At 56.8% G+C, this 19,698-nt stretch overlaps 1 protein-coding gene across 2 annotated transcripts; it reads left to right on the forward strand.

Annotated features, from left to right (window-relative positions):
* The first annotated feature begins 1,296 nt into the window (after positions 1 to 1,296).
* On the forward strand, positions 1,297 to 18,002 carry SLC16A1 (solute carrier family 16 member 1). Of its 2 annotated transcripts, none has more exons than XM_075775568.1 (5): positions 1,297 to 1,444; positions 11,190 to 11,447; positions 14,602 to 14,745; positions 15,246 to 16,109; positions 16,416 to 18,002. In XM_075775568.1, the coding sequence occupies exons 2-5, from the start codon at positions 11,231 to 11,233 to the stop codon at positions 16,691 to 16,693; spliced, it is 1,503 nt and encodes a 500-aa protein (XP_075631683.1). In that variant the 5' UTR covers positions 1,297 to 1,444; positions 11,190 to 11,230; the 3' UTR covers positions 16,694 to 18,002. The 2 variants fall into 2 exon arrangements, with proteins under 2 accessions (XP_075631683.1, XP_075631684.1); XM_075775569.1 differs by lacking the exon at positions 1,297 to 1,444 and adding an exon at positions 4,810 to 4,900.
* The last annotated feature ends 1,696 nt before the right edge of the window (positions 18,003 to 19,698 follow it).

The raw sequence follows: 19,698 nt of genomic DNA on the forward strand, positions 1-19,698 counted from the left end.
GTGTCTTGCCTCAGAAGTGGGTGAATGAGTTTGTTGTAGTCCGTGGTCTTTTATCGAGCGCACCTGGTCCATTAAGCGCCTTGACACGCAGAGAGCACACCCGTAAACACGCCTGCTGCGACGGCGAGGAGCAGTGGTTTCCTTTGATATGAAAGGGCTCGCGCCTCCTCTGCCGCTGCTCTGATCTCCTGCTGCAGCGTCACTGCTTTTTCCCTTCTTTCCTTCTCTTGCCTCCGAGTTTAACTACACCACACTTCTTCTGGCTCTAAAATTGGAGCATCAGACATGCGACCCAGGAGACAATTAGCATCATTAGGCTGTGGGAGAGAAAAGCATTCACAGGTAACAGTCCTTTTGTGCAGCATTGGGTACACGTGGGGAATGGCCAGTACTCGACGCGCGGGTGCCGCAGGCAGTTTTGCGTCCAGAGGGCGAGGAGCTCTGCTTGGGATGGGGACGCGCTCCCTGCAAGGGCCTCTTCCGTACACCGAGGCGTCGGGCACGCCGAGCCCAGGCTCATTTTCTCCTGCAAAACCAAACGGTGAGGGGAATGCCAACGGCATCCATCTTGTCCCTAGCCCTCGGCGTCCGGCTGCTTGGGGTGCTGAGCAGTAGCCGTCTGTAGCAGAGGCTGCACGGGGCCTGCTTGGGCTGAAATAATCACAGATACACCAGAAACATCCCCCACAGGCAGCGCACGTCACTGCCTCCGTGGAAAAGCAGACTGCCAGCTCAGGCTAGCAACAGTCAGAAATTTTGTGGTGAACACGTAAAATATCACAGTCAGGCAACAGAAGAGCCGATGGTTTTTAATAAAGACGCTTTGCAGCGTTCTCCATCCAAAGGCAGTCCTCCCACGGCAGGGTGAGAACCCCGCGACGGCAGGGCCTGGCGGCGTGGGGAGGTGACCTGCAGGGCGCAGGGGGGACCCCCTGTTCCCCACCCCCCCACGGGTGGAACCCCCGTACGGAGTCACCCTTGCGGGACAGGTTAAGAGAAGTCCCGGAGCTGATGCTGCTAACGCCGTGCAAAGCCCCGGCTGCATCCGGCCCGGCCTCCCGCCCGCTGCCGGCGGAACCAGCCTGAAACCCCGCTCCCCTCCGCCACCAGGGCCCGCGGACACGCGCGGGACCCGCGGACACAGGGACACGCGTGGGGCCAGAGCGGCTGGGGCGAAGGCGGCCCGGCGGGGTGATACGTGCCGGGGCGCACGGCTCCGCTCGGCCGGAGATCCCGGGGCGGGGGGGGGGGGGGGGGGGAAGGCCGGGGCGGGGGCGGGAGGGGGCCCGCGTGGGCTGCCGAGGCGGCGCGGGGCGCACATGGCGCGGCGGGGGGCGGTGCTCGGCGGCGGCCCGACCCATCTCCGCCCTCCGGCGGTGCGGCCCCTCTGCTTATAGCGGCGGGGGCGGGGGCGGCGGCACTTGGCCGGCGGCGGCACGCGCAGGTAGGGCCCGGCGCCGCGGCGGCCCACGTGGCGGGCGACGGGATGGGATGGGATGGGATGGGATGTGGCGGGATGTGGCGGGCGACGGGACGGGACGTGGCCGGGATGTGGCCGGGCCGGGATGTGGCCGGCTGGGCCGTGGCGGGCGATGGAACGGGACGTGACGGGACAGGATGGCGCGGGTCGGGCCGCGACCCCCGGCTCCGGGAGTTCCCCGCGCTCCGGTGCCCCGCGGCTCCGCGCAGCCCCGAGCCGCCGCTGACCGGCCTGGCGTGGGGGGTCCCGGGTACGCGGGGCCGCGCTGGCGGCCGGTCTCCTGTTCGGTCCGCGGCCCCGTCGCACGTGGGCGCAGCCGGGCTCGGCGAGCCGGGGAGTTCCCCGCTGGTGGGGTGGGCGGCGGGGCTGGCCGTGCCGCTGGGTCCCCCCGGCGCCCCCAGCCCGGGGGTCACGGGAGGGGGGTGGGGGGGTGTGTTTTGGTACTGCTCTGGGACGGGCGCGTGCGTGAGGGGCTCACGCGCGCCTTGCCCGGAGCGGCTCCGTTTGCTTGAGGTGTCGCTGGGTGCCCGGGGCCGCCCCCTCCACCCCCCCCCCACCCCCCCCGGGCCGCCGGCAGCAGCGCCCCAGGGCCGGGTCCCGTCGCGGGCAGCGCCGCCCTCTCCGCGCCCTTGTCCCGGTGACCTCCCTCGGCAGGGCGCGGGCCCTGAGGGGTGCTCGGCCGGGGCAGCGGGAGGGTGGGAGCGGCCTGCGGCCTCGGGGGTCCCGGCCTGCGGCCTCGGGGGTCCCGGCCTGCGGCCTCGGGGGTCCCGGCCTGCGGCCTCGGGGGTCCCGGCCTGCGGCCTCGGGGGTCCCGGCCGGCTTCAGGGCTGAGGGTGCGCGGGCTCTGTGGGCTGCGGGGTGCCCGGTCCCGGGGGAGGTGCCGAGCCCCGCAGGCACACACCCGCCGAGCTCCTGGTCCCTCCGCCGTAGCCGTTACCCGGCAAGTCTCGTCCACGGCGCGGCTGGCGGGGACCCGGTGGGGACGGGGCCCGGCTGGCCTGGCCGCTCTTGCCCGCGCCCCACCGGAGACACGGCTGGCTTGTTTTTAGGGGCCGTGTGGGGGAGTCTGCCCCACCGCGTTGCAGGTGCCCGATAGCGGTGGGGTGCGGGGGGAAGAGGTGATTAACCCGAGCCTCTGGCACCCGATAAGAAAAGGGGAGCTCCGGGGAGGCTGCTCCGGCCGAGGTCCCTGGGAGCTGCATGAGAAGTGTGTCCTCCGAGAGTGGGTCTGGAAACGCGATGGGTCTGCAGTGCTGGTGGCTGGAGGGGGCTCTCCCCTTCCCCTGGGCAGTGTTCCAGTGGAGCACTGCTGGAGCCCTCTGCGACTGCGTGGGGACCACATGGAGATGCTGCTCCCCGCTCATGCTCGCGCCAGCCCTCGAGTGTTTCCTTTTAGCAGGCGCTCGGGAGCTGGACATCGGGTGCTCGAAGTCACTTGGGTGGGTGAGGTGCTGAAGTCCTTCCAGCATTGTGATCCGCTGCTGCGATCAGCATTTGCAGGGAAGAGGCTGCACCGGAGGAGCCCGCAGGACTGTGCTAACATCGCTTGAGCCCCAGGACAGGCGCCTGTTAACGCACGTTTTTGCGTTGCTCAGGGAGGAGTCTGCACGTACCGAGGTCCCCGGCAGCGGTGCCTGTGTGCCGAGGTGTATGCCTGCCCTCAGGTGTGTAGGCAGGCTGTCACCAGCCAGTGAGGTCTTGCAGTGATCAGCAGCAGGAAGCTGGGACCATTGGAGCTTGCTGGGCAGCCCGTACTCTCTTGCTCTTGGCAGCAAGAGGCTGTTGAAATGCTGCTGGAGCTGACGGCTCCTGCAAAGCACTTACCTGCCCCTGTGGCTGGGCGCAGTGGGAGCTTGCTGTGGTCTGGGATCTCGAGGACCACTGTGTGCAAAGCCCAGTGGCCTGCGGCAGGTGTTTGCACCAGAATGAGATGCTCGGGGAGCCAAGCGGGGCTGGATGACAGCTGGGTCCTGTGGAGGGTGAGTGGGCCACAGCAGATGTGCTGCTGGGGTGCTTCACCCCGGGTGGGTGTCTGGGCTGGGGCCGGGATCCCACAGGCAAGGTGTGTGCAAGTGTGTCACAAAAGGGTGAGCAATGCTTGAGGGTTTCAAAGTTGACTTGAGAACAGGGGATGAGGGTGAACTGGAGGATCACAAGGAAATGGTGGATAACTTGTCAGAGCAGTGGGAGAGGTGGGATTTGTGTCCTTCCCCTCTGACAGCAAATAGCTGAAGTGTTACACAGCTCCTTCTGCTGGGCTCCACAAGGGTTACTGATGTTCTTGAGCTTTAAGGTTCTTCTAAGGAAGAAAGATGGGGTTTTTTTTAGTTGTATCACAAGAAACCTGAAGTCTAATGATACTGGTTTTGTTCTTTTCTGTGAGCCTTAAGCCTTTTTGTGGTGCGCAAGCATCCTATTCTCATGCTAAGTGAGGTAATTTAGTGCTGGCTGATTCTCCTGGGTGTCTTTGCTCTGAGGTTTTCTTGGCTGTGTCTAGAAGGAAAGGAGCAGGGCTGAGAAATGGGCACAGACTAGCTGAGGGGTGGGGGGCGTAGAGAAACCCCTAGAGCTCCTGTGGCTTTCAGAAGGGGCTTTCTCAGTCTTAGATTATGAGATTCATCACCCCAGTGATTAATTACAAATAAGTGTTTTGCTAGTCTACCGCAAACCTTCCTGCCACGAAGTCACAGGGGTGGCTGTGCCTGGTCCTGGCCCGGGAAGGTGTGAAGCATCCTCCCCTTCCAGGAGGTGGCTCCTGAAAAAGGTGCGAATGGTTGCATGTGTTCTCTGTGGGCTCCTATCTCACGCAATTGGCCTGACTTATCTGGCACCTAAGGTGGAAAATACCCAGTGACTTGCGTGCTATTATTTTATATATCCTTTATGAGGAGTTGAAAAGCTGCACGTAGGCTAAGGGAGGCAAGTTGCATCACATTAAGCACTGTAGCCCTAATCTCATTGTTGCGCTTTTATGGCTTTTCCTATTTCCTTATGTGGAATCAGCCTATAACAGCGACTTTAAGGAAGCGAGCGCCTCTCGCTAGTGATGTCGGTATGACTCGCTTTCAAATGTGCCCTTAAAGCTGCTGCAGTGTAGTTGTACTGGAGCCAAAGATGGGGCTGTAGTTAATTCTTGAAACTGCAGTCACCTGACTTCTGGGTCCTTGGTGAGAATCTCCCATCTCTGTCCCTGTACTGCTTCAGCTGTGGTTTTGGGGCTTTAATGAAGTGATAATATGGCAGTGGCTGGGAGCAAAGACTGCTCAGTCTTGCTTTTAGGGAAGAGCAGCAGTTACGTTCTGACTGTGACTTTCTGGGGTTTTGCAGCCTCCTGCTACCCTGCTCTGCTGTGAAACCTGGAGTGGTCGTGTCCCTGGCTGGTGGTGCGGGTGTCTAATGAAAGAATGCCAATGCTATTTGGTACCACATTTTTCTCATTCTGAGGATTTCCTGGCGGGCACGGGGTGTCCCAAGAGCATTCCAAGCACCACTAGTGCAGAGAGGATTGCTTCTGCTCCCTGGCAGAGCACGGCTTGTGCTCAGGGTAGGACTGTGACATCTTGCACAGGGGCTGAGAGCCCCCTGTCCCCTCCCGAGACTGGGGGGCTGACAGCCAGTGCTGCGGGAAGCCATTCCCCTAGAGAAAGGAGCGTGAGGAGAGTCTGTATCACCAGCAGTGCCTTTGCTCTGTCCCCAGTACCCCTGAGCTGGAGGGATGGTACCTTGTCCTGGGTTGGCAGCGAGATGGGCTGTGAGCGCAGGGTGGGCAGCTGCCAGCCCCTGCTGCCTGGGGATTAGCTGTCCTCTCGTGGGGCTCTGGGTGCTGTGCCTAGGGATGAAGCTGATGTGAGCCCAGAAGACACCCATAAAAGCTGCTTCACGTGAATAGTTTAGGTTGGAAAAGACCCAAGATCATCGAGTCCAACCATTAACACAGCACTGCCAAGTCTACCACTAAACCATGTCCCTAAGCACCACATCTACGTGTCTTTTAAATACTTCCAGGGATGGTGACTCAACTGCTTCCCGGGGCAGCCTGTTCCAGTGGTTGATAGCCAGGCTCCAGTATAGAAATAAGCCCTGCTTTCTGCCTTGGTCTTGTTGATAGCTTGCTTAAGCCTGACTTCACACTTTCTTGTACTAGTAAGACACTTGGTCCTTGCTCAGACAGGCTGAGTGCTAATAACTGGGCGCAGCAGCCCAGGATGGGAGCTTGTCTGGTATCTGCCTGGTAGGCAGAAATAGCTGCCCATCTTTCTGGTTGGTTGTTCCCCCCAAAGCTCCGACAAACCATCCCAAGGTCCCACTTTGCAAGGCGGCTTGCAGCTTTTCACACCCTGTGCGCTGCAGCTGCCATGCAGGGAGTTGTCCTCGGGTGGCCGGGGGTCTCTGTCTGCCAGAGACACCCGTGGCAGGCGTCCAGGGAAGGGCTCTGGCTCTGGCCAGGGTGCGCTGGCTGCCGGCGGGGTGAGTGGGCTGCTCCGTGCCTCTGCAGGCTGGGGCTCGTGGCGGGGTGCAGCTGGGAGCCTGAGGAGGGCAGCTGCCGATGCTGCCTCTGCCAGCGCGGCCGCTGTGCCCCATGGCGTCTGCCTGTCTGCGTGCCCGCGTTAGCTCACCAGGCTGGCAGACCGAGGCACGTCTGAGGGTGCGCTCGCTGTCCCCCGTGGGGAGAGGCGCTGAGCGGGCCGGGCTGCTTCTGACTAAAACCTTGAGCTCGCCTGTGCGGGCTGCTGGCCTTGAGCAAACCCTGCCCGTGCTGCTGACCTTGCCTCACCCTGTGAGCAAACGCTGCGGCCGAACAGGACCTCAATCGACTATTGTCTTGGTGCAGAGCCCTTGCACTGCTGGGGAGTCATGTAGGCCATGCGCTGCCAGGTTAAACCCCAGCTGTGGGTGCTCGCTGGAATTACAGCTCTGTGCTTAATGCTATAAACCCGCTTAAAACTGGTGAAAGTGGTGTCTCATTAGCTCATAGCAATTTCTATTTCATCTTGCTTCTGGCCAGAAAAAGGCTGAATTTGAAGCTATAAAGCGTTATTGGCTGTGAACAGTTTGTGATTGCCAGCACCTCCATTTCCCCAGCAGGAGGTACAAGATCTCAGTTTAGTTTCAGAGACCAGAAGGGATGCTCGGGGTCTGCTGGCTCCCCATGTGGACAAATGTCCCACGGGGGTGTTTATGGTCCTGTGCTATCCCACGGCAGGGTGGGGAGGGATAGATGTGTTTCAGGCTCTCGTTTGGATAATGCTTTGGGATGGGGCAGGTGGGAATGGGTGCTCGCCAGGCTCCCAGGGAGCAGTGTCCTGCTCCGGCAGAGGGGAGGGATGTGGGGAGCTCAAGGCAGGAGCCTGCTCAGGGAGCAGCGGCATCTGGTGCTGCCGACAAGGGACAGCTTTGTGCCTGTCCTGCCTGGCCTGGGTGTTTCAGTGTTGGCATTTGCTGGCCAAAGGTCGGGTCTGGCTGACAAAGGCACGAGGAGCCCAAATGGCCATTGTGCAACAGGGACATCCCTGGGGATCTTATCTTGCTGCCGCTGAGATCCCGCTCTGGGCATTGCCGTGTCCCTCTCTGGAGCAGATGGCCAGGAGCAGAGGCAGCCTGCCCACAGCAGTGCTGGGACAAGCCACCGTGGACTTCGCCCGCTGAGGAGGAGCGTGCCGAGGTGCAGGGTGAACCTCTCTCTCCTTGCAGCGGCACGGGGCAGCCCTGCCAGCCTGTGCAGGCTCTGGGGCGGTGATGGGCTGCAGGAGCAGAAGCTGGGGCTCTGCTGCCTGCCCTGTGGCTGAGCAGGGAAGCCTGCCCTTCTCCAGCCTCAGCTCTGCCAGCTGCTCCGAGGGAAGGGTTTTGCGAGCTCACGTGGCAGCAAATGCCAGGTGAGCGTATGCCCAGAGTAAGAAAGCCTTGGGCTGGAGGGATGCGCGAGGGGAGGCAGAGGTGCGAGGTGCCCTGGCATGGCCCCCTGCGTGGGCATGGAACGTCCCTCTTCCTCTGACCCCGAAAAGGAGCAATGTGAGGGCACTTTCATAAAGGGTTTGCCCCAGAAATATTTTGTGGCATTTGCAGCGCTTTATAAATGTGAGCCTCTGTCTTTCCGCTCTGGAGTCCTGCCAGTCCGGGGCTTTTAAAAGCACAGCAATTTGCCGCATTATGTAACTAGAAGTCTTGAAATCTTTCTGTTCCAGGCCCCTCTGGAGAAGGGATAACAGTGTTGTGTGTAGAACCTAGGAAATGGAAAGGGTTTTGGTCTTCTGTGGTATCTGTTTCGAGATGATACAGTTCTCATTGCCTGAGAAACCTGAGTCCCTGCTCTCAGCACTGCTGTGCAGAGGAGGCTTGCTGTAGGCTACCCATTCCTGTGGATTAGTCAAGACACGGGGAGCAGATGTGATACTTGCAGTCATTACTTGGTCTCATCAGTCTTAATTACTGCAAATATGGTTATTTTATTCCCTAATAGGGCAAACTGTAGCTGGCTGCCTGGCAGCTGTGAATTTGATTTCCAAACACGTCTTACACGTCGCAGCTCTTCCAAAACAGAGCTGTAAATGCCTTAACTATGTTCTGGGTGGTTATTTTTCCTTTTTGCAAAGGGGAGGGAAGCTTTCCAATTGAACTGGCTGCCTTACATGTGCTTTTTTTGTCTCTTGTTTGAAACTACTTCTGTGTGGGGGCAAGGAGGAAATCAGCAAGAAGCCTTAATGCGGTTGAAGGAAGAGCTTTCTAAAACTGATCTTTCTTAATAAGGATTTTCAGTGAGTCAGGGAAAAATGTTGTGGCATGCAGAACTCATCATGTAAACCCTCTGGCGTCAGTCTTTGGGAATCTTGCTTCATGGTCTCAAACCTTGTTCAGTACAAGGCTTTTCACTGTGCCTCAGCAATGCAAGAGAGGTCATGTCTAACCTGCCAGAAGTCTTTGTATTTTATAGAGACATGCTACCTGAGCACCCGCAGGAGAAGGAATGCTGCTCCCAGGGAAAGAACGAATAGATGAACCAAGCCACAGTAATTTTGGTGCTGTCAAGCTCCTTGGGAGGGGTGGAAGAATTAAACCTGTGTGTGTCTCAGGAGCAAAACAGAAAAATCCCCGATATCTCATCAGCACCTCCCAGCTTTTGCTTTGGATAGCTTTAATTGCCAGTAGTTTTAATTAGTGCTAACAAGTAGATTGTATTCCTAGCTGGTAGTTTTTATTGCCAACACCTGGTAGTCTCATCTTTTAAAAACATTTCAGACAAATCAGTGTAGTTAGATGATGCTTTAAAGTTCACTGAGTGCTGTGAAAGCTCAGTATGACTCAAAACAAGGGGCGGCTGGAAACTCCAGCGTGCAGCCGATGTGGGGAAGTGATGTTAAGCAAAACCCAGGGTTCACAGTGGCTTTTCAGGAAGAGCACGAGGGGCGGGTGGCTTGCTTCCCATACCGAGAGGCTGAAGGTACATGATGGGCCTCTGCAGATAGAGCCTGGCACTTTATCCCCCGACTACCGGTGCCAAGCTGGTGCCTGCAGGTGTGTGCTGGCCCCGGGCTCTGCGCAGGGGGCCTGCCTGCCGCCAGACCCCGCTGGAGTGGGCTCGACCTGGTGTTGAACAGGCTGCTCGGCACGGCTGTGGTCCCCGTGGGCCTGAGAGGAAATCAGCTCCTCTGGCTCCCGAGCATAGTTCAGCCGCGGACGTGCCCGAGGCAGCGTCTTGTAAATGATTCCTTTGTTGGAGTGGCGGGGTGGCTCGGATCTGCTCGTGATGGTCATGTGTTGCACTGGCCAGAAAGCAGGAAAATACGCTGCCAGTGAAAAAATTGGTGTCCAGGTCACGCTAAACCAGTCTTAGCAGCTCACAGAAACCAGCCTCCCCATGCTTTGCTTCCTCTTGCTCTGTGCATTGCTTCCTCTTGCCCTGCGTGGGTCTGAGGCATCATCTGAGCATGTCCAGGTGTCGGGTGGCTCTGGCAAACCCCGTCCCGTATCGGGTAACTTTGCTGCCTGTGCCTCCGGTGCCGGGTGGGAGCAGGGGCTCCCCGCAGCTTGGGGCCACGGGCTGTGCTTCAGCTGGGATGCCTGGATTCTGGGCTTGGATGTGTACCGAAGTGACACAGAGCAAGTGAAGCAAGGCGGGTACCTACGGTACTGTGGTGTGCCGAGGGCATCAGGGGACGTGCCAGGTAGATGCTGGTATGTCAGCAGCCGTGGATGAGATGGTGATCGCTGTGAGCCTGAATGAATGCATGCTATAAATAGAGGTTGCACCTCTCTGAGCCAGCATGCTGCTTTGAAGTTGTTGCTGTGCCTGATGTGACCGGGGGGAGCTCTGAAGAAAGCTTTCCTGCTTGAAGGCAGCTTTTTCTTTAAGTGGAAACCTGAGCAGCAGAGCAGAGAACTGCAGAGCAAGGAGTGGGCTCTGGCAAAGGAGTCTGTCCCCTTCCTTGGCTGATGGTGTTTAATATGGGCAGGGGGGATCTCTGGCTGCGAGGCTGGGGAGGGCTGTGGGGCGTCAAAATGTCTTCTAAAATCTGCAGGGGCACAGAGGACTTCTGGGGCCTGTAGCAATTCCTGTTGCTTTGCATATTGTAAACCACGTTTGTGAGCAGCTGCTCCTGGTTGTGTTTCCTCCCTGGGATGGCTTGTGCTGTGCTCTGCTGCCTGAAGCAACCTTATTTTTTGAGTGACCGCGGCTCCAGGGTGTGATCCAGCTGTGCAGCAGCTGTAGCACAGGGAATGCATGAGCAGTCCGACCCTGCTGGTTTCCAAACGTCTCTGAATCAGCCTCTCTAAGGGGATTCCACACTTCAGCAAGCCAGGATGACATTTCCCCATTTATTTTGTTTTCTAATAGCTTCTGGTTTTGAGCTTTTAAGGTGAACTCTTTTTACACTTGAGTGCTTTTGTGAAACCAGCTGTAGCCTTTTTGGCAGGGGAGGAGGGGATGGCTGCAGCTGGGTTGGGGGGTCCTGCTGGGGCTGAGCCCCTGGGGAGCTGGACTCTGCTGGGGCTGCTCCGGGCAGACCCATGTCCCTTCCTTCCCCGGGCAGCGCTGGCAGCGTGTGGGAGCATTCCTGGTCACTGCTCAGGCTAAGTTTAGCCACAGCCTGTGACCTTCAGGGCTGGTGGGTGTGCTGTGACACCTGCTTGCCTGCTCTTTCTTCGCAGAAATGGAGGTGTCCTGGCTTGTGTGTGTGGACTTGTCTCCCCTGGTGTGTCTGTGTTTAATAACCTGGGTGTGCTGTTCCTGCTCTGGGTGCCCTGGGGCTTCCCCAGATTTTGCGGTGTGCCAGGGCTGTGCTGGGATCGCACTGCTGGGGAAGCTGCAGGGGCTCTGCCCTGGGCAGGCGAGTCCTGGCCAGACTGGCCGCTGCCCTGCTCAACCCTCCGTGGGTCCAGCCCCGTACTGCCGGTAGCCCTGGCTGCTTCACCGCTGTGCCCTGGCTGCTGCTGGTACGGTCATCGCCTGCCCTTTTCAGTTTAGGACAGGGCATCGTGTCTGAAGTTTGTGGCTTATAAATACCTGCTGGCCAGGGCTCTGAAAGGCCAGCTGCAATCTGAGCATGTATTTTGGGATGGCCTTATGAGGCCGGTGTGCTGGTGAGCCCTGAGTGCTTGCCTCTCGGATCAGCTCTCCCAGAGGTGGTCTGGGGCACAAGCCATGCCATTGCATGCTGGGGAGCAGAGATGCAACCGCCTGCTTTCAGCTGAGACAATACTTTGTCCTTTGCAGATCTTTGAACCCCAACTGAGTCATCACCAACTTGGTTCAAGATGCCACCGGCCATCGGAGGCCCTGTGGGATATACTCCTCCTGAAGGAGGATGGGGATGGGCCGTGGTCATCGGAGCCTTCATCTCCATTGGGTTTTCCTATGCCTTCCCCAAATCCATCACCGTGTTCTTCAAAGAGATTGAGGTCATCTTCAATGCATCCAGCAGCAAAGTCTCATGGATTTCCTCCATCATGCTGGCTGTTATGTATGCAGGAGGTAAGTGGACCGGAGGCAGCAGTACGTGTGCTTGCGCATTGAAGTGCAGGATGCGGCTCTCCTGCTGGGTCTGATGATTTCACATCTTGCTGTAGTGACAACAACCAAAACTTTGCTAAAAGCTGGAATTCTCTCCTTACGTGAGCGCAAAACTTCAGTTAGCAAGTTTGCTTGAAGGAGGTTGCTCAAAAAGTTCTATTTAATGCCCAGAATACAAAAACCGGGTTAATCTGTCCTCCTCTGCAAAGCTCTAAGTAAAATCTTTCCGGGGAATTAGGACTTGTGTAATTCTGCCCTTGTCCTTGTTACATTGTGCTGTAGATGCCTGAAGGCCAGGAGAGCTGCTGAGCCACGCGTGGGAGCCCTGGTCATGGGGTCTCTTTTAGACAAGATACATATTTTTAAAAAAAAATTTTATTAATCCAGCAAACAGTGGCTGTATCTAGGGATCTGTCCCCAATTTCTGGTCAGCTCTGACGGTTCAGCTGTGCTCTGGAGTGCACCGAAACCTGGTGCTGCCTGTTCTTCCTCCCCAGTGTTTGAGGGTGGCAGAGTGCACTGGAAGTATGGTGACATGAGCAAACAAAGCAAAACTACTTAAACTGAAGCAGCTCTCCCCTCCCCAATCCTTCAGAAACGGCTTCTTGGAGTCTTTTAATCCCCAGGCTGCGTGGTTTATGCTTGTCTTTAACTGGCGAGGAGCAGGCAGAGCACTCCCTGCGGGGTGATGTGCTCCCAGACCTCGCCTCGCCCATCTCCAAACCCCAGTGTCTCATACCTGCCTGCAAACACAGCTTTGCGCTGGGTTGCTCAGCTGAAAGAAACTCTTATTGGGAGCCTGCTGTTGTGTCCACTTCAGAGGCGAATCGGAGCTTGTACTACTGCCATCCTCAGCTGGCAAACTGCCCAGGTCCTCGTTGCATTTGTGCATCGAAAGGAGCTGACGTCAGCACCCAGCTAAGCACGAGGCTTTTCCTTTGGGGAACAGGCTCTGCTTTGTCCTAGCTCAGCTAGCGAAGCGACCAGCACATTTCCCTGCTCTGATGTTATAACAAGCTTGTAAACCCTGTAACTGCCTTAATGAGACTCAATCTGGGCCATTCCCTCTCTCCTAATAGCTCAGGGCTGGTTCTCCTGGGTGCCCCAGGGGTGGCACTGCCTGGAGCTGCCCAGCAGTGGGGGTGAGAGCTCCCTCCTCCAGTCCTGGGTTTGTCCTCTGTTCCCCTGCAGAGCTCTCAGCACTTTGCAAAACCTGTACCTTGAACTCAAACGTGATCCCCTGGACAGAGTCTAACGGCAGCAGTGGCCTTTCCTCCAGGAAATCCAGCCCAGAGCAGCAGGCTCCAAGGGCAGCTAGCAGGAAGCTGACACTGCCTCTCCTGCTCCACTTCAACTGTTGCCATTAAATCCCAGCAGCCTGCTGGTCTCAACTGCTTGCCCATATGCCAGTGGCAGAGATGCTGAAGGTACCCCAGGCCTGCCCAGGTGCATCCCCCAGCTACCAGAGCGTGGGAATGTGCTGCTGTCCCTCTTGCTTGTTCCGTGCCTCCTGCAGCCTGAGCCCAGACCCTTTGCAGGGTCCGAATCGCACTGGAGTGGTCGCAGTGTGCATCCCGTTCTCGCTGTTCCCAAAGGCACCTTCCTGTGGGAACTGTATGCTTGCTTGGAGGCAAAAAAAGTAGCTCATGTTCTGGCAAAACATCCTGGGCTGATGGTGTCGCGCAGAGTTGGGGTAGCTTCTGTTCCGGCCAGGGCTGTGGAGCAGTGTGTCCTGCAGCCTGATGCAGCCACCCTGGGCAGTCACTGTCGGGGTCCGTGGGTGTTAGAATCTTAGATGCCCCTTTCTCAGCTCCACGTTAGGATTAGGGAGGACTCTGGTTCTGTTACTTAGACTTTTTTCACAGCATGAATAATCAAAATAGATCAGCTAACAATTGGTCAGAAATGCTTCTTGTGAATCTATAAAATAGGAGTAGGTGTGAATTCTTTTATCTTTTAATTAAAAAAAAAAAAGATTGCCACCAGGGTACATGGTGCTGTCTAGCCAGTGGCTTCCTGCTAGCTGTCCTTGGAGCCTGCTGCTCTGGGCTGGATTTCCTGGAGGAAAGGCCACTGCTGCCGTTAGACTCTGTCCAGGGGATCACGTTTGAGTTCAAGGTACAGGTTTTGCAAAGTGCTGAGAGCTCTGCAGGGAAGTGTCTGAGGCTTGAGGTGATGTGCCAGCCCCTGGGACCTGCTACCCCCTCTCATGGGACTGGGGACATGGCCCCTTCCCGACTGCTGGTGGCATCAGGTCACAGCCGCTAGCACAGGCTGCTCTGGCCGGCATGTAGGCACTGAGCTGGCTGCGGGGAGCGGGATACTGCAGGGCTGGGGGAGCCTCTGCGGCGGCAGGGCTTCTGTAACCTTCACCAAGCTTTGTTTAAACTGGGCAAAAAGGTCAAGTAGTGTCTGAGGACCCATGAATAACATGTTGACAACCTTGTTATCTGTTAATGGCAAAACTGGGTCTGTTAATATTCAATGGATGTTCATTCAGTTTATTTAAATACATTTTAGTATCTGTAGAGCATGCTTCACAGTATCTAATCGCTGTTTGCTTTGGATTAAAGCTCCTAATAACGAAGCACTTAAAGGGCGAGCATGCAGAGCAATTGGGCTCTTCCTGCCATAGGGGTAGTAGTGGAATGAGAAGCACCCCTTCTCCCCAGGGCTGCACGGTGCTGCTGCTCCTCCTGCAAGTGCTCAGGGAGCTTTGCCTGTGCCCATCAAAGCTGTTTTTTCACAGCTTTGGTCTTGATCAGAAGCCTCTTGCTGGAGATGGGCAGTTGCTGTGCACTTGCCTTGCTGCCAAGCCCCCAGAGCAGAGTAGCTTCACCCTGTCCCTGGGGGGGCAGCTCCTGGTTTAGCCCACAGAAGGCAGCTTGCTCAGAGAAGTCTCAGCTTTCTTTGCTGACCAAATGTCACTCTCTTATCTCCAGCTGCCTCTGAACCTCCCGTCCTTTCCCCTTACCCCAGTTCCCTCCCTGGGTGAAGTGTCACTGTGCGAAAGCTAGAAGCCTCTGCGATAAACCTCCAGCGTGCTTGCATGCATCCATCTTGTCTCCTGTGCAAAGATAACTCATCTCTGGGCGTATCTCCTTCAAATCCCTAGGTCCCATCAGCAGCATCCTGGTGAACAAATACGGCAGCCGACCCATCATGATTGCTGGCGGCTGCCTCTCCGGCTGCGGGTTGATTGCAGCCTCTTTCTGCAACACAGTGGAGGAGCTGTACTTCTGCGTGGGGGTCGTAGGGGGTAAGTGATGGCTCTGCCCTAACGGGGCTTCTGCGGAGGTAAGGTCTTTCCTGGGGCAGCAAGAGGAGCACCTTAAACCCAGTAGTTGTAAGGGAACATCTACAATGAATTTGCATAAATCCTAGATTTCTGTTGTATAGTCTAATAAGAGATGGCCCGGTGACATAATGTGGAGAGACAGTACTAGTGACTGTACATGGGACTAGTATTTGGTACCGAGGGTATAAAGCATCTCTTGTTCCTGCCCCAGGTTAGGGTTGTGCCCCACCGGTCAATGCCAGGGCAACGCTCCCCTTTCAGCTCCCAAATTCCTGCCTGCGGCTTCGCTGCTGCCCTGGTGCCTCCTCCCAAGTCGGCAGCGAGGGCTGAGTGCCGCTCAAAGTTAATACAGCCGAGTCGGCCGTGAAACCCTGCTCCTGCTCGTCCCAGCAGCTCTTCTGGCATTGCTGGCTTGTGGGGGTGGTTGAGCTGAGCCCCTCGTCTCCTGTTCTCTCCCTCAGGTCTTGGACTTGCGTTTAACTTGAACCCAGCCTTAACTATGATCGGCAAGTACTTTTTTAAGAAGCGTCCCCTGGCTAACGGGCTGGCGATGGCGGGCAGCCCCGTGTTCCTCTCCACCTTGGCACCTGTGAACCAGCTCTTCTTTGGCATATTTGGCTGGCGCGGCAGCTTCCTCATCCTCGGCGGTCTCCTGCTGAACTGCTGTGTTGCCGGATCCCTGATGCGGCCCATAGGCCCCAAGCCAGATCAGCTGAAGAAAGAAGCCAATAAGGAGGTGCTGCAGGAAGCCGGGAAGGTGGTGAAAAAGGACGATGGTGACACTAGCACAGACCTCATTGGCGGGAAGGCCAAGAAACAGAAGAGCACATTTTTCCAGACGATCAACAAGTTCTTAGACTTGTCCCTGTTCACGCACAGGGGCTTCCTGCTCTATCTGTCAGGCAATGTGATCATGTTCTTTGGGCTGTTCACTCCTTTGGTCTTCCTCAGCAATTACGCAAAGAGCAAGAAGATTGCTAATGAGTCTGCAGCCTTCCTGCTCTCCATCCTGGCCTTTGTAGACATGGTGGCCAGACCTTCCATGGGACTGGTGGCAAACACCAAGTGGATCAGACCCAGAGTCCAGTATTTCTTTGCCATCTCTGTGATTTACAATGGGGTGTGCCACCTCTTGGCCCCCATGTCTACCACCTACGCTGGCTTCTGCATTTATGCTGGCTTCTTTGGCTTTGCCTTTGGCTGGCTGAGCTCGGTCCTGTTTGAGACCCTGATGGACCTGGTAGGAGCACAGCGGTTCTCCAGCGCCGTTGGCCTCGTGACCATCGTGGAGTGCTGCCCGGTGCTTCTGGGACCCCCTCTGCTAGGTATGGTGTGCTGTGCCCGTGAGTTCTGCCCATCCTGCCTAGCATTGCTGAAGGGTGGTGGGTTCCCCGATCCATGGGCAGCCTTGGGCACTGGGGCAGGGGCGAGCACCAGCCACGAGGCCACCCCAGCATTGAGGGATGGCCAGGGAAAGAGGGCTGAGCCCCTGGCACAGGGTGGGGGAGCAGGGGCCAGAGGAATAAAGGCCTGAAGCTGAGGGTGATGGGCTTGGGCTGTTCTTGGGAATGTATCCACAACCGGGAGCAGTTCTGGGGACATCTCTAAGCTGTCCCATCTCTGTCCCTCAGGGAAGCTCAACGACATGTACGGTGACTACAAGTACACGTACTGGGCCTGCGGGATCATCCTCATTGTCTCTGGGATCTACCTCTTCATCGGGATGGGCATCAACTACCGCCTGGTGGCAAAGGAGCAGAAGGCAGAGGAGAAGGCAAGGAACGAAGGGAAGGAAGAGGAGACCAACGTGGATGAGGCTGAGAAGCAGAAAGAGGCAAACAACGACGTGGCCCCCTCGCCTCAGAAGAGCGCGGAGGATGGTGTCAAAGAGGAGGAGAGCCACATGTGAGGGACCGGTCTCAATCCCGGAGTGTTGGGGAAGCGCCGCTGCCCTGGTGTGGTGGCTGGGGCAGTGTTCCACTGGCGCTGGGTGGCTGTGAGAAGTGTTTAAACCAGGTGTTCATTTTAAACCAGGCTCTGAATTGTCTTTCCATCTGTGTTCAACAAAGGTAACAGGGCTACACATGCAGTATCCTCGTGTGTTGGGGGGCGGGGGGTTTTTTATAGTCTGGCTTTTTAACAGTAACATGAATGTACTAATATGTGCCTTATAGTCTTCATATCTAGCCGAATCTGGATGAGCCTTAACTCTAAACCGTGCTTTAGCTCCGTATTCTGCTCAGGATGGGTGTGTGTGTGCCTATGCCTGTGTTTTGCGGGGGTTTGTTGTTAAAAAGCCATAAAAAGCAGGATACTGGATTTGTTGAAGCACGATGGGCTTCAGGGCCAGCCCCGGATGAATACTGCTTCACACGCTTCTTACTGCAGGCCCTCCGCGGAGGGGGAGATCCAGGCACGGGGCATGGTGGTCTTCAGCTCCTGTGCCAGGTGCCTCCTGGCTCTGTAGGTGGTCTTTAGGTATGTTTTGAAAACACTTTAGCTACTGTAGTTGTTTAAAATCCCTCTTTTTTTTTTTTAGTTGTGCTCTCATGGGATAATGGAGTTGAAGAAGGATGGCCGTGGTTCATGTTGAGCAGTGTTGCCCACTCCAGGGCTGCAGCAGCCCCCATGTGCCCAGCCCCTGCAACAGAGCCTTTGTGGGGAGCGCTGGGGTCCCCCCCAGTCCCCCCCCTGCCCCTTGACTCTGCCCTGGATGTGCCTCTTCTCAGCCTTATGCTGGGTGATGTGAAATGGGTGCAAACGTGGCAGCACGGCAGGGTCGGGGTGCTGGCCTTGATCCCCCCCCACGGGGTGGGTTTCCACTGGAGCATCCCTGTGCTGATCAATCCCACCCAGATGGGTGTTTTGGGTGCTGACCCCAGGCAGAGTTGGAGGGGCTGGGTGGGATGGGTGGAGATGGTACATCCCTGAGACAGGCCTTCTGCTTTCGCTCTTTTATCCCTTAGAGAAACCTCTTTTACTTGCTTCTGTTCAACTGAGATCTTAAGGTGGTGGATGCCTAACCACTCAATCTAGGACATGTAAGGGGGAGGAAAGAATTTGTACGTATTTATTTTTTATTTTTTAGTGCTGGAAAATATCTTAATGTACGTGGAGCAGGTTAATGGCTCTCAAGTTCTAGTAAATGTTGATCAGAAATTGTGTAAGAGGCTGAGTTTTTTCAAATAAACTTGTTTTTTTACAATTTACCCATCAAATGTTGAACTTCTTTTCTAGAATCACACTTGTGTGTGCCAGACGATGTGTGTTTTGGGGAGATGAGAGTGGGGCTGTGGTACAGCCTGGGTCTCTGCGTGCTGCTCCAGTACCGCACGGCTCCCACTGAGCGGGTCCTGCTGGCTGTGGAAGCTGGTCCCCATCCAGCGAGGGTGAGATGCCCCTTCCCACCTCCTCAGCTGCACGAGGAGGCTTTGGTTGGGGTCTGGGATGGCCACAGCCCAGTTGTCCCCATGCACTCTGGTTTTAGAGACACTTCTGTTCCCTTGCCCTTCTTCAAAGGATGCCTGTGAAAGCCTTGAGCTCACCCTTTATTGCGGGGGGAGGGACACACACACTTAGTCTGTTTAACGAGCGATGGGCAGACTGTCCCCCTGTCCGTGCTGTCTCCCTCCAGGCTGAGCGGGGCCACCGCTGTGCGCAGCCAAGGCACTGACGGTGCTGAAACCAAACGAAGGGGTAAACGAAGGTCCTCCTGTCTGAGCTCACCCGCAGTCCCTGGCAGGGGCAGGCTCTCCGTGTGCTCCCTCAGCTGTGGGGTTGCTTTGGACTTTGTTTTGGTCCGAATCTTTCAGAAAGCAGGCCAGGGTGTTTTTGTAGTGTAGAGTAACTTTAGAAAGCCAACAGTATTTTGTACAAAAGGATTTTGTTGTACAGTGCTGAGCTGTGATACTGTAAAGCCAAATAGTTGCATTTTCATACGTGGTGTGTCTGTTGTAGGTGCAGTAACGGGTTCACATCGTAATAAATCAACCCTGAGGAGCTGCCCCTGGTGTCCCCGGGTTCGTAGGTGTGGACAAGCTGTGAGCCCTGCCCTGCTCCCTTCCAGATGTGGGTCGGTGTTGACTGGGGCTGTCTCCCTGTCAGGCAGGTCGCTTGGCAGCTCTGGGCAGGGGGCTGTGGTGGTGGGGGCTGCCGAGCACTGCTGCTGCCTGCGTGGAGAGGGATCTCTGCCCTCTGCAGTGAGAAATCCTCAGCCCCAGCCTCCACCGCCCCAGTGCCTGACCTCCCCTGCCCCCCCCCCCCCGGGCAGGGGATGTTCTGTCCGCCCTGGCTTGCGCAGCACCGCAGCTGACACAGGCGTTACCGTAACCAGCGCTGCATGATTACGCAGCCAGGGCAGGATGCCAACCCTTTTTCTAAGGAAAAACTGTTTAAATAATTTCCTGCTGCTTGGACTTGGCTGGCTGGGAACACTTCAGTAGTAAATGCTGGGTTGTTTCCTAAGAGTGGCCTCTGTGCCCTGTCCCCACTGTGCAGTCTGGACCTGTGGCTCGGGGACCTCCTGTGTGACTGCTCCGAAGCTCTTGCTATCCTGGGAGCCCAGGTGAAGGAGGAAGGTGCGTGGGATCAGGAGGAGTGCTCCCGCTCTGTATTACACTACAAAGTGACTCAGGCTAGAAGTCGTATAATTACCCTGCTTGTAAGGGCAGAGCACGGGGGCCCTCGCCGCATGCCGTGGCAGGGTGCGGACTCTGCCCTGCGGCAAGCCTCTCCTTCCTGCAGCAGCCTGGTGGGGCAGGGGCTGTCTCTGCCCCCATCCCTCCCTCGCAGCTCAGCTCGCAGAAGGAGTGGGGCTATATTTGGTCACATCATTTCTGCTCGCAGAAATTATCTGCAGTGCTGGGAAGTACGAAAGCGGTGCTCAGCTTGCAGAGCCCCTCGCTGTTACCTACC

Source organism: Balearica regulorum, chromosome 25 (genome assembly GCF_011004875.1).
Source record: "Balearica regulorum gibbericeps isolate bBalReg1 chromosome 25, bBalReg1.pri, whole genome shotgun sequence".
NCBI lineage: Eukaryota > Metazoa > Chordata > Aves > Gruiformes > Gruidae > Balearica > Balearica regulorum.